Genomic DNA, 14,272 nt, shown 5'->3' on the forward strand with positions numbered 1-14,272 from the left:
TCAGGGCTGAGCCAGGCTGAAGCCAGGAGCCAGGAACTCTTTCCTGGTTTCCTAGACAGCTGGAGGGCCCCAAATGCTTGGGCCATTTTCTGTTGCCTTCTCAGGCACATTAGCAGGGAGTAGGCTGGAAGCGGAAAAGACAGGATTTAATATGAGGATCACATATGCAGTGGTGAGAAACTCCTGGCATATGGGCGGTATGAGGGCTGTGAAATCATTTAATCTGCCAAGGCAGCCAGAGGCAGGACTCAAAATTCAGTAAATCTGTAGCAGGCTAATTTTTAAGTTGAAAATTTTGTATGGCCCTTGAATGGTATTATAAATATCCAAGTAGCCCTTGGCAGGAAAAAGGGTCCCCGGCCCTGCCCATGGGCATCACAGTTAGTGACCCAATCTGTAGAGAATACTTTGTAAGTGCCTCTCAGGGGGGCACAACCCCCCCACCCCACCCCTGAAATTAGAGGCAGCCATATGCCGAAATAGGCCAGGGATGGGCACACCCACCCCAAAGGAATGTGGCAGCAGGAGCAGCAGGGAGCTAATGGACATGAATTGGTACCTGGAGTTTTTTGGGGAATTTGTAAGTTTGCACAAGCATCTGAATGGACTTGTCTCTGAAGATTTACAACACAGCTCTAATCCCTATGTTAGACCACCAGACAGAATTCCTTTTCCCAAATCCTTAAGTTGATGTGTAATCTTGCCTAAGTGCCTGCTAGCTTGTAGACCTGCTGGTACCCTCTAAATAAAAGTGGGAGCGCATAGCTATCTAGAGGCGCACTCTTAGAATGGACACTCCTGTGTCCTGTCTCCTTATTTGAAAAACCCCATGCCAATCGACTATACCACCATTTCACCCTTCATTTTGTTTTTTTATAAAGTAAGATAGAGAAGAATTGCTGTAGTAGAGTTAATATATAATAGAGTTAATGTCTGTGCAACTTAGGGGAAGAATCAGAGAACTAATTAGAGAACAGGGGCATTCCCAGCAGAGTAAACATTTGCATCTAAGTTATAAAGACATGCTGTGTTTCAGGGACAGTGAGCAGTACCATGTGACAGAAGCGAACAGGACCTGGCAGGGAATGTAGTGCCAACAAATCTAGAAAGATAAAGTTGAAGCTGGATTAACCACGTTTTTTAGTCTGAAAAAGCCGTTGAGGAAACCCCTTTTAACAGGAGTGACATAAACAATTTTTTATTTCAGGGCAGTATGACATCATCATTCTGAAGTAGCTCTGGCCAATAAAAATACAATTCAAACCAAAAACACAAGCCACATAGTAATTTTAAATGTTCTGTCACCACACTGAAAAAGTATAAACAGGCTAGCGCTGTGATATAGCAGATAAAGCCACCGGCTACAATGCCAGCATCCCAAATGGACACTGGTTCAAGACATAGCTGCTCCACTTCAAATCCAGCTCCCTGCTAATATGCCTGGGAAAGCACAAGAAGATGGCCCATGTGCTTGGGCCCCTGCCACCCACATGGGAGACCCAGAAGAAGCTCCTGGCTTCAGCCTGGTCCAGCCTTGGCCATTGTGGCCATTTGAGGAGTGAACCAATGTTCTGTGTCTCTGTTTCTCTGTAATTCTGACTTCCAAACAAATAATGTTTTTTAAAAATAGAAGCAGTTGAAATTAATTTTTTTAAACTTTTATTTAATAAATATAAATTTTGAAAGTACAACTTTTGGATTATAGCAGCTTTTCCCCCCATAACCTCCCTCCCACCTGCAACCATCCCATTTCCCGCTTCCTGTCTCATTCTATTCTTCATCAAGATTCATTTTCAATTATCTTTATATTCAGAAGATCAACTTAGTATATACTGAGTAAAGATTTCCACAGTTTTCACCCACACAGATACACAAAGTATAAAATACTGTTTGAGTACTAGTTTTACCGTTAATTCACATAGTACAACACATTAAGGACAGAGATTGTACATGGGGAATAAGTACACACAGACTCCCATTATTGATTTAACAATTGACACTCTTATTTATGACGTCAGTAATCACCCGAGGCTCTTGTTGTGAGCTGCCAAGGCTATGGAAGCCTCTTGAGTTCACAAACTCTGACCTTACTTAGAGAAGGCCATAATCAAAGTGGGAGTTCTCTCCTCCCTTCACAGAAAGGTACTTCCTTCTTTGATGGCCCGTTCTTTCCACTGGGATCTCACTCACAGAGATCTTTCATCTAGGTTTTGTTTTGTTTTGGTTTTGGTTTTTGGTGTTTTTTTTTGTTTTGTTTTTTTTTTTTTTTTTTATCACAGTGTCTTGGCTTTCCACGCCTGAGAAACTCTCATGGGCTCTTCAGCCAGATCCCAATGCCTTAAGGGCTGATTCTGAGGCCAGAGTGCTGTTTAGGGCATCTGCCATTCTATGAGTCTGCTGTGATTCTCGCTTCCCTGTTCTCTCCTCTCCTTTTTAATTCTGTCAGTTAGTATTAGCAGACACTAGTCTTGTTTATGTGATCCCTTTGATACTTAATTCTATCTTTATGATCAATTATGAACTTAATCACTTTGACTAATAAGATGGCATTGGTACATGCCACCTTAATGGGATTGATTTGGAATCCCCAGGCACATTTCTAGCTCTACCATTAGGGGTATGTCCGAGTGAGCATATGCCAAACTGTACATCTCCTCCCTCTCTTATTCCCACTCTTACATTTAATAGGGATCACTTTTCAGTTAAATTTAAACACCTAAGAATAATTGTGTGTTAATTAAAGAGTTCAACCAATGGTATTAATTTAAATACTGTACTTCTGAACTCAATATATCAATAGATTATCAATATAAAAGTTATTGATGAGATATTTCTTCACATGTTTTTCATGGTAAATTTAAGAATCCAGAGTATATTTTACACTTAAAGCATGACTGTCTATAGAATAGCTGCAGTAGCTGTTAGCTACTTTACCGGATGCTATAGCTTTAGAACCCACACTGAAGAAGCTAAGTGGGAATCAGAATGAAATTAGAAATGAGAGTCTGTTTGGTTAGGCACTCTTTGCTCAAGCCCTGCCAGTTTCCACCATGACTAACTCGTAGGGTTTGAGCAAAAATAATGGCAGAAGTGATGTACATAAGTAAGCAGATTTAAAAAAGCAATGTTTTGGGGGCTGGCGCCGTGGCTCACTTAGTTAATCCTCTGCCTGTGGCACTGGCATCCCATATGAGCGCTGGATTCTAGTCCCGGTTGCTCCCCTTCCAGTCCAGCTCTCTGCTGTGGCCCAGGAAGGCAGTGGAGGATGGCCCGAGTGTTTGGGCCCCTGCACCTCGCATGGGAGACCAGGAGGAAGCACCTGGCTCCTGGCTTTGGATCAGCACAGCACCAGCCATAACGGCCATTTGGGGAGTGAACCAATGGAAGGAAGACCTTTCTCTCTGTCTGTCTCTCTCTCTCTCTCCCTCTCTCTCCCTCTCTCACTGTCTACTGTCTATAACTCTACCTGTCAAATTTAAAAAAAAAAATGTTTTTGAGGCCAGCATTGTGGCGGACAGGTATAGCTACCGCCTGCAATGCTGTCATTCCATATGGCACTAGTTTGAGACCTGGCTGCTCCATTTCCAATCCAGCTCCCTGCTAAAAGCACTTGGGAAAGCAACGGAGGATGGTCCGAGTGCTTGAGCTCCTGCAACCACGTCGGAGAACCACAAGAAGCTCCTGACTTCAGCCTGTCCCAGCTCTGGCTGTTGGCAGCCATTTGGGGAATAAACCAGCAGATGGAAAACCTTTTCTCTCTGTAACTCTACCTTTCAAATAAATTTTTTTAAAAAATGAATATACTGTATATTAACACTTTTTCCATTACTTTTCCCTCCTTTTTGATACTTTATATATTTTTTAAGATTTTTATTTTTTTATTTATTTGAAAGGCAGAGTTAGAGAGAGAGAAACAGACAGATTCCATCCACTGGTTCACATCCCAAATGGCTGCAAGGACTTGGGCCATCTTCTGCTGCATTTTCAGGTGCATTAGCAGGAAGTTGGATTGGAAGTAGAGCACCTGGGACTTGAACCGATGCCCATATGGGATGCTGGCGCTGCTGGCCATGGCTTTAACCTACTGTGCCACAACGCCAGCCCCATATTTTGATACTTTAGACAATGTCACTGTGAACATGTCTCTTAGTACACATCAACAGGTGTTACTCTTAGATCTGTCAACTCCTTAGGTCTTTTTGACATTTTGTTTATTACCAGTGTTTCTACTTGTTCCACATTCAAAGCTGACTTTTGCTTTTTAAGAATTCTTTTTCAGTAGTTGAATTTACTCTCATGCTTGGAGGTTTTTTTTTTAAGTCTAAAAATCTTCCCTTCCTTATGGTCACAGATTTTTTTTTTTTAACATTGTCTTTAAAAATGTTAAAGGCTGGGGCCAGCATTGTGGCACAGTGGATTAGGGGTTAAAGTGGTTGCTTTTGATACCAGCGTCCCATATGAGTACCAGTTTTGAGTTCTGACTGTTCCACTTCTGATCTAGCTCCCAGCTAGTGTGTCTCAAAAGGCAGCAAAAATGGCCAAGTGCTTGAGTCCCTGCCACCCATGTGGGAGACCTAGATGGAGTTCTGGGCTCCTGGCTTAAGCATTGTGGCCATTTGGGGAGTGATCCAGCAGATGGAAGCTGTCTCTGTAATTCCTTCTCTCTGTAATTCTGCCTTTCAAATAAATAAATAAGGCTTTTTTTTTTAATAGTAAAGCTTTTTTCACTTAAGTCTGCAGTTCATCTGTACCATTTATTGACCATGATTCTTATATTAATTATTTTTTGCTGTATAACAAATTACCCCCAAGTTTAGTAGTTGAAACCAACATACATTTATTATCTCATGATTTCTATGAGACAGGAATTTGGGAACAACTTGGCTGCATGGTTTGGGGTCCCATGAGGTTGCTGTCAAGCTGTTGGCTGTGCTTTTGCACCTCTGGAAGTTGCCAGCTCAGTCACATCACTGGTGGCAAGCTTCAAAGATTCCTCATCCAAGCTCAGTCACGTGGTTGCTGGCAGTGCTCACTTCCACACCACATGAGTCTCTCCAAAAGTTGACTGAGTGTCTTCCCAGCATGGCAACTGGCTTGCCCCAAAGGAAAGAAGGTTCAAGAGTAAGAAAGGAAGACAAAAATCACAGGCTTTTTTATAACCTAGTCTCAGAAGACATCCCACTTCTACTATATTCTAGAAGCAAGTCCACATTCAAGGGAAGGGAAGTTAATGGGTGGTGTATCAGAGAATTTGTCCGTATCTTTAAAATCACTGTCCTCCTTTCCTCATTGATGTACAGTGCCAACTGTTGGACTTTCTCTGTACTAGTCAATTTTTGTGATTTGTTCTGTTCTGTTGGTCAGTTCGCAAATCTTTTTTGTTTCTTCTTACCCTAAATGTGGGTATATGCCCAAGGCTCATTTCTTGGCCTTTTATTTTCACTCTGTATTTGTACATATTTATCCCAAGAGAGTATGTATTCTGCCTTTGCCTACTAACTCTTTTTTCCTCACCTATTAACTCTTTTTTTTTTTTTTTTTTAAGATTTATTTATTTATTCGAAAGTCAGAGTTACACAGAGAGAGTGGTTTTCCATCTGGTGGTTCAATCCCCAGATGGCTGCTAGGGCCAGAGCTGTGCCGATCAGGAGCTTCTTCCGGGTCTCCCATGCGGGTGCAGGGGCCCAAGGACTTGGGCCATCTTCCACTGCTATCCCAGGCCACAGCAGAGAGCTGGATCAGAAGAGGAGCAGCTGGGACCAGAACCGGCGTCCTTATGGGATGCCGGCACTTCAGGCCAGGGTATTAATCTGTTGTGCCACAGCACCAGCCCCCTACCTATTAACTCTTACCAGAAGATTGAAGACATCATATTGCTAGATGTTGCTCAGACTCTTCATGTCTGTAATCAGATTTTTTTTCATATATCTCTTCATGGTAAAAATTATCCCTTGATGGTTATAATTTTGGTTATGGCCCACAAGACTCAAGACTGTGGAGTCATACATAGGGGACCTTACTATACTAACAACTGTTCAACAGTATAGGCTTTGATATCAGATTTGCATTGAATTGTATCTACCTCTTGCTGGGTTTATATCATCTAAAGCAAAACAAAGACAAATAAGCAGTGTGTCAAGTAGTAATCTAACAATGGAGGAGAAATATAGCAGCACACACATAAAAGGAATAGATCATATGGGGTGAGAGCACTGTTTAAAATAGTATGAGACAAAGTCTTCTCTGTCACAATCATATTGAACAGGGAGCTGTGGAACTGAGCAGGTGGACCATTTATTCCAAGCAGAGGGAATGGCCATTGCAAAAGCTCAGCAGGAGGAGTTAAAAAAATAGCAAGGAGATTGTTTTTTATATAGAGAGACTAGATAAAGGAAAAAATAGCAACACGGAAGGAAGGATTTTGCAGACCCTATGACCCTTGTTTGAACTTTAGTTTTCATTCAGAGAGGGCTCAGAAGCCATTGGAGGTTTTCAGCAGAGGATAAAATTTTCTGCTTTGTATTTTTAAAAGAATGCCTGGGTTGTAGTGTGGGATTACAGGGTAGTAGGCTGAAGCTGGGGCAAAGACAGCAGGGAGATCATTTTGAAGGCCATTGGTGCAAAATCCAGGCAAGAGGTGATGGTGGGTTAGATGAGGAGGTGGTGGTAAGAAGTGGTCAGATTTCAAAAATATGTTTTGAAAATAAAGCCATTAATATTTGCTAAAGGTTTAAACTCTCAATTGTTATGGCATATCTGGGTTTTTTGTTTTGTAGAAAAATAAAAAGTACAAACAGAAGAATGACGTTTTATCAATCATTGCTTTGAGAGGTGACCACTGTCAAAATTTTGACATGTAACCTTTCAAGTTTTTGTTATGTGTATATGCATATATGTGAATACATGAACAATGCATTTTAAAAATAAATTTTAAATGTAATGAATAGGGCCAGCTCTATGGCATAGTAGGCAAAGCTTCCACCTGTAGCACTAGCATCCCATATGGGCATGGGTTCATGTCCTGGCTGCTCCTTTTCCAATCCGGCTCTCGGCTATGGCCTGGGAAAGCAGTAGAAGATGGTCCAAGTGCTTGGGCCCCTGTACCTGCATGGGAGACCCAGAAGAAGCTCCTGGCTCCTGGCTTCAGATCGGCCCAGCTCTGGGCATTGTGGCCATTTCAAGAGTGAACCAGTAGATCGAAGACCTTTCTCTCTACCTCTCCTTCTCTCTATCTGTAACTCTACCTCTCAAATAAATAAATAAATATTTAAAATAAATAAATAAATGTAATGAACTGCTTATCATTGGATAATCCTCAATTTTTTTTTTTTTTTTTTTTTTTTTTTTAAGATTTATTTACTTGAGAGGCATTGTTAGAGAGTCTTCCATCTGCTGGTTCACTCCCCAGATGACTGCAACGGCTGGAGCTGAGCTGATCTGAAACCAGAAGCCAAGAGCTTCTTCCAGGTCTCCCATGCGGGTGCAGGAGCCCAAGCACTTTGGCCATCTTCTACTGTTTTCCCAGGTCATCAGCAGGGCTCTGGATCAGAAGTAGAACAGTCTGGACTCGAACAGGCACCCATATGGGATACAGGCACTGCAGGTGGATGCTTAACCTACTATGCCACAGTGCCGTTCCCATAATCCTCAGTATTTTTTGATGGCTATGTGTTTCATTGTGTGAATGATAGTTTGATTCCCTGTCAACATTTAGGATGCTTTCAGTTTTTTCTAGTGTACATAGCATTTAAGAAAACGTCGTTAACACTTTTTAAGCAAATGCAGATCAGGAGGCTTTACAGACTTAATGAAGTGGCATCTCTTATTTGTATACAACCACTTGACTCTATTGCTTAGGATGCTAAATAAAAATACCTCCAATTACCCTATTTGATTTGATACTAATAAATAGATGTTTTCTGAATTTCATGCCCATATTTAATGCATACATTGATGTATGAATAAGTACATTATTGTATGGGCTGGCATATTAACTTCTCTTTTATACTTAGGAAAGTAAAGTAACGTTTGCTGAGACTTGCAAATAAATATTTAAACGTTTTTCACTATCTGTGTTTAGTTTATGATTAAGGATTGCTAAAATATTAGCTAGTTTTAATAATTGGTGTACTTACTGTTTTAATTTACCTTGTTTGGGTTTACTGATTTTTTTTCCTTTTTTGATCTCACTTTGTGTAGATTGCCTCCATCTTTACTTTTGCCACCTGTGGAGGTTTTAAGGGCAAAACAGAGGTTCTAGTGAATTGTCCTCCTGAAGTTACTGAGAATAAAACTATTACAGCTAGTTTTGGTTATCCATTCAGGTGAGTTACCTATTTGTTTTTCTGGTTTAACAACTTTTCTACTTTCATATTGAATCATTAAAATTTCCAGCAGTGCTAGCAAGTATTTGACCTAGAGGTTAATAGGTACATGTCCCACATCAGCGTGTCTAGATTCAACTCCAGCTTCCACCAGTGCACACCCTGGGAGGCAGCAGTGATGGCTCAGGTTCCTGCCACTCTCCTGCCCTTCAGATAATTTTTTTTAATTTCCAGCAATTATTGACTGTTAAAGGAGAAAATGTTAGATTTCATGCTCATTTTTAAATGATCATTGGTACTCAAAATAGAGTGCACAGATCAGTGCCTATCTGCAAACTTTTCCTAGTCTGGCAAAACGAATACAGAAAATGGAATAAGCATTTAGGAACTTTTTTGTGTGCGGGAACCATTTGGAAACTTTTATAGAGGTATGACACTGCTTTATGCCTTGAAATGTTTATCATCTCACAGTGGGGATTGGAAATTAAAAAGCAAAATGGGTGGGCATCATAGTGCAACGTGCTAAGCTGCTGCTTATGATGCCCATCTTCCTTAACAGGAGTGCTTGCTTGAGTCCCTTCCACTCTACACTTCTAAGCCAGCTTCCTGCTAATGAGCCTGGGAGGCAGCAAATGATAGACCAGGTGCTTGGGTTCCCACCTGGAGACTCAGCTGGAGTTAGTTTTTGGCTCCTAGCTTCAGCCTGGCCCAGCCCTGGCTGTTGCAGGTATTTGGGGAGTGAATCAGAGGATGGAAGATCTCTCTTTCTCTCTTTTCTCTTTGTTTTTGTTTCAAATAAATAATAAGAAAAAACAAAAACAAATTGTTCTGTAATCTTAATGCAAAAAACCCTAATGTAGAAAAGCAAACTCAAAAGTCCAGATTTCTCATGTTTTTTAATGACTGAAGAATGGTGTTCTTCACATAGTTTGAAGATATAAAGTGAAGAGTTCCTATGTTTCACTAGTAAAATATACTATTTAAGCAACAATTAATATTTTGTTTGTGGAGTCTTCTTTTTTTTAAAGATTTATCTATTTTATGTGAAAGGCAGAGTTAAGAGGCAGAAAGAAAAGTCTTCCATCCGGCGGTTCACTCCCCAAACAGCTGCAACAGTCTGAGCTGGGCTGATCGGGAACCATGAGTTTCTTCCAGGTCCGCCACACAGGTGCAGGGCCCAAGGACTTAGGCCATCTTCAGTTGCTTTTCCAGGCCATAGCAGAGAGCTGAATCAGAAGTGGAGCAGCGGAGACTTGAACTGGCACCCATATTGGATGCCAGAACTGCAGGCTGTGGCTTTACCTGCTATACCACAGTGCCAGCCCTGTGGAGTCTTTTGTTGGATTTTAGTATTCATTAAAAAGTTTATTGAATATGTCCTGAGTTCAAGACAGAGTGTGAATCTTCTTCCATTTAACAATTCCTGCTTAACCTCTCTTAAGTCCCAATTTTTCTGTCCAATAAATTAAGAAATGCTACCTTTAAGAATGTTTTGATAATTAAATAAGATCTTATATTAAAAGTTATGTCTATATCTCCTATCCCTTTTCCTGTACAAATAACTGTTACTAGCAGTTTTAGTGGTAAGTATTTTTGTGATTTATGGGTGGGGAAAATTAAAAGCAGTATGAACTTACGGGTAACAACGAATTAATCCAAGATTAAAATATGAAGCAGTATTATAATTGGCTCTCCTGGGGCTAGTCACACAGACTGTTTCTGTAATGAAGTATAACTTCTCAAATTATAAACTAAATTGTATGGCATAATCCCTCCTAATCTGATTTTTTATTTCAGAAAGATAATATCTGGATATCTGGATTGAAAGGGTTTAGTTCAATCTGTATTTGATCTATCATAAACCAATTGCCAGGTATAATTTATGTATATATATTAGGAAAATTTTAGTTTATTTAAGTAACTTTACTTTTTATTTTGAATTTTCCTTTTTTCAAAAGGAAAATGTTTTTGATGTATTTGGGGAGTATATTTTGTTTGAAATGTAATTTCAAAATTCTGCTTAAGTATGTCTAACTCTTGGGAGAACCTAGCAATTTATTTGAGTTTTTCTTTAAACAGGTTGAATCATGCATCATTTCAGGCACCTCCAAATGTAAATGTGTGTGGCGTAAGTTGGGATAGTCATGTTCTCATAGGAGATTACTCTTCTTCGGCACAGTTCTATGTCACCTTTGCAGTCTTTGTGTTCTTGTACTGCATTGCCACCCTGCTGCTGTATGTTGGTTACACGAACCTGTATCGAGATAGTCGCAAACTTCCCATGGTTGTAAGTAATTGTTTTATTTCTTTCTATACAAAAATAATTTGTGTAAGTTATATAAGTTTACTTACTGGAAGTCAAAATTCTTGACATGAATCAGTTTAACTTAATTTTGATATGTATTCGCCACAAGGTTGAGCTTTCTACCATTGTTAAGTTTAATCCGTTTTTTTTTTTAGTCTATTTGTACTTTACCTAAGTTTGCTTTTGTTTTTTACTTTTAACCTGGAGAAAACTCAGATGTGTTATAAAGCATATTAAGTTACAGATAGCAGAAAAATTAAGTCAAAATTAATGTCTTTAATTTGAAAACTTACATACCATACCAGTAGTCTTCCTATTTTTCAACATTTTTTTCTTTCTTCAAAGGCCCCCTATTTATGCCTCTACAGTATCCTGTTAAGCCTGATTGTCCATATCAGAGATCAGAAGATAATGGCCCACAAGTCAAATATAACTATGTTTTTTTAAATACAATTTTTTGGAGCTTGATCACACCCTGTTATTTGTACATTGTCTGTGGCTGCTTTCATGCTGCAATGGCAGAATTACATAGCTGTGATGGAGATTAAAAGTATTTACCGTGAAGCCCCTTTCAGAAGAGGCTGACTTCTGGTCTGTATTCTGAAATTCCTTAATTTAATATATGGCCCAGACAATTCTTACGTTCAACATTAGTGATACCCATGAGCTAATTTTGAACATTTGAAATGCCAACAAACGATTGGGATTTGAAATCCTGATGCCTTTCTTGGCTTTAGAGTCCAATGAACTAGAAATAATCTCTGAGCTTTAGTAAGTAGAATCTACCTGAATTATCAGTGGCAAGTTCAGAGATAAATCATAGTTTTAAACTGGACCTCCACTATAAATGAATGACTATGAGCTCAGTGTTAGTGCTATTGATTTTTGGAGAAGAGAAATATTTTTGTAATACTGATCACTTTCATCTTTGAGAAACAATAATATTTCCTAATTCTTTGTGAACTTAGCTTAAAAGGAAGGCTATTTAAATGTGATGGAATTATTTAAAAAGGTAACAATTTCTGTTTTTAATTTTTGCTGCCTGGATCATAAGTAGGCATATGGTAAGTAAGAAAATAGTCTTTATCATTCACATTTATTAGGTTTCTCATATCTGAGAATAAGAAAACCATAAAATATTTCTTGGTTGTATAATGCCTTTCAGAAAGATAGATATCAGCTGTTTTAACTTCCAGTGCATAGATGTGTGTGCGTGTGTGTGTATACACATACAGAGAGAGGGTTTGATGATTACTAAGCATTTATACATGTATATATATATACATGTACAATATATATACATGTATACATGTATAATATATATACATATATATATTCAGTAGGAATGACATATTAGAAACACATAGCTTCTGCAGACTCCAAGCCTTGTTTAAAAGGGGACTAGGATGATCAAATCGATTATATATTAGTTGATTAAAATTGTTTGTGATTAAAAGGTGTTTCTAGGCCGGTGCGGCTCACTAGGCTAATCCTCCACCTGCAGCGCCGGCACCCCAGATTCTAGTCCGGTTGGGGCGCCGGATTCTGTCCTGGTTGCTCCACTTCCAGTCCAGCTCTCTGTTGTGACCTGGGAAGGCAGTGAAGGATGGCCCAAGTGCTTGGGCCCCTGCACCCGCATGGGGGACCGGGAGGAAGCACCTGGCTCCTGGCTTCAGATCGGCGCAGCGCCGGCTGTAGCGGCCATTTGGGGGGTGAACCAATGGAAGGAAGACCTTTCTCTCTGTCTCTCTCTCTCTAACTCTGCCTGTCAAAAAAAAAAAATGTTTCTTGCCATTTTGTCATTATCCCAACAAATCTTTTTGGGATAACCCAGCAGTGAGCCCTTTGTTTCTCATATTTTTCTGGTGGATTTTAAAAATTTTGCCCGGTTTAAAGCAGCATTCATCTGTTTTTGTAGAACATTTTTCTATCTGACACCTATCTAGTTATATCATTCAGATAATAAAAATGAGTTTTCTTCCTTAGAGTGATCACTCATATAAAGCAGTAATCCTGAATTGGTTCCTTAAGTGGGTTTTTTGTTAATACAATAGGTGCTTCTTGTCTGTAAAAGTAAAACTTCTAAGTTAAATTCCGTGTAGCATAAAGATTTTTTTAGGTACTCCAATTATTAAATGTAGTCAAATGTGACATTGATGTCTAGACACTGTTAGTAAGGATTTACTTTTCTAAGATTTAATTTTTATTTGAAAGGTAGAGTTAGAGACAGAGGTCTTCCATCTGCAAGTTCATGCCACAAATGACCACAGTGGCTGGGGCTGTGCTAGGATGAAGCCAAGAGCCGGAGGCTTCTTCCAGGTTTCCCACATGGATGTACAAGCCCAAGCATTTGAGGGCATGGGCACAAGCATGTGGTACATCCTCTGCTGCTCTCCCAGGCTCATTAGCAGGGAGCTAGATTGGAAGTGGAGTAGCCAGGACTTGAACCAGTGCCCATATGAGATACCGGCGTGGTAGGTGGCAGCTTAACCTGCTATGCAACAATGCCAGCCCCAACAAGGACACATTCTTTGAGCAGTATTCTCAGTTCTGTGCTAAGGTATATTCCTGGGAATATTTCAAATATAAAATTTCAAATCTACTTTTGTTATTTTTAGGTAAACATTATATTTCTTGTGTTAAATAGCAGGAAATTAAGAAGGTTCTAGGCAATGTAGAAAATCAGTAATATCAGAAAAATGAAGGCCAAACAAAAATAGATTATCCGAAATCTTAAAAATTTGTTATGAATCATATTGTAACTTATTAGGAGCAGCTTGCCCCAGGCAGCTGTGGGTTGTGCATTGCAGAACTCCATGAAGCACTGCCCATTTAGATTGTACTGTGACTGTTGTTATGTGTAGGAAAATAATACTCTCTGCAGGGGCCTGATTTTTTCCACTCCCCTTCACCCTAACGTTACTTTGTGCATCATTTTCAGAAAAGCTCCTATTCTTGAAATACAAAAATATGGGGCCAGTATTGTGGTGCAGCGAGTTAAGCTTGCACCTGTGATTCCATTCCATTATCAGCACCATTTCAAGTCCTGGCAGCTCTGCTTCCAATTCACCTCTGTACTGATATTCCTGGGAAAGCATCAGCAGATGACTCAAGTATTTGGGCCTCTGCCACCTACATGAAAAACTCAGATGGAGTGCCAGGCTCCTAACTTCCTTCTGACCATCCCCAGATATTGCAGTCATCTGGGGAGTGAACCAGGGGATGAAGATCTCTTTCTTTCTCTGCCTTTCGAATAAATACATGAACAATTTTTAAAATACAGAAAAATGTTATTCATAAAGCCATCAGCAATGTGATTTAAAGAGTGTAAGAAGATGACAGAGTGTGGTTTCCAACTAAGAAAGAGTTGGTGTTTCTTTCTAAGAAGAAAGAAAATACCTGAAAATTAAGAAAATTTGACATCTTTTGATCAACACTGTGAACTTTAGATAGAACTTAATGTGTGATTGCCTCATATTATTAATCATCCAAAAAGTATTGTATTTCTAGCAGTATTTGGAAAAGATCTACCTAGAGCAGAGTGTAGCAGTGAGAAGAAGAGTATACTCACAGAGTAGAAAACATAAGCTATAATATTTCTATCCTTTTCTCTTTGATCTATATTTTTAAAGGGGACCAGTAA

At 39.5% G+C, this 14,272-nt stretch overlaps 1 protein-coding gene across 1 annotated transcript in view; it reads left to right on the plus strand.

Annotated features, from left to right (window-relative positions):
- The window catches only part of SYPL1 (synaptophysin like 1), a 28,048-nt gene that overhangs the window by 7,494 nt on the left and 6,282 nt on the right, over window positions 1-14,272 (plus strand). Inside the window, exons 3-4 of the mRNA XM_002712032.5 lie at window positions 8,200-8,324; window positions 10,404-10,611. Of these exons, the coding sequence (XP_002712078.2) occupies window positions 8,200-8,324; window positions 10,404-10,611 (333 nt within the window). The remainder of the gene's footprint in view (window positions 1-8,199; window positions 8,325-10,403; window positions 10,612-14,272) is intronic.

This window comes from Oryctolagus cuniculus, chromosome 3 (assembly GCF_964237555.1).
Source record: "Oryctolagus cuniculus chromosome 3, mOryCun1.1, whole genome shotgun sequence".
Classification (NCBI taxonomy): domain Eukaryota; kingdom Metazoa; phylum Chordata; class Mammalia; order Lagomorpha; family Leporidae; genus Oryctolagus; species Oryctolagus cuniculus.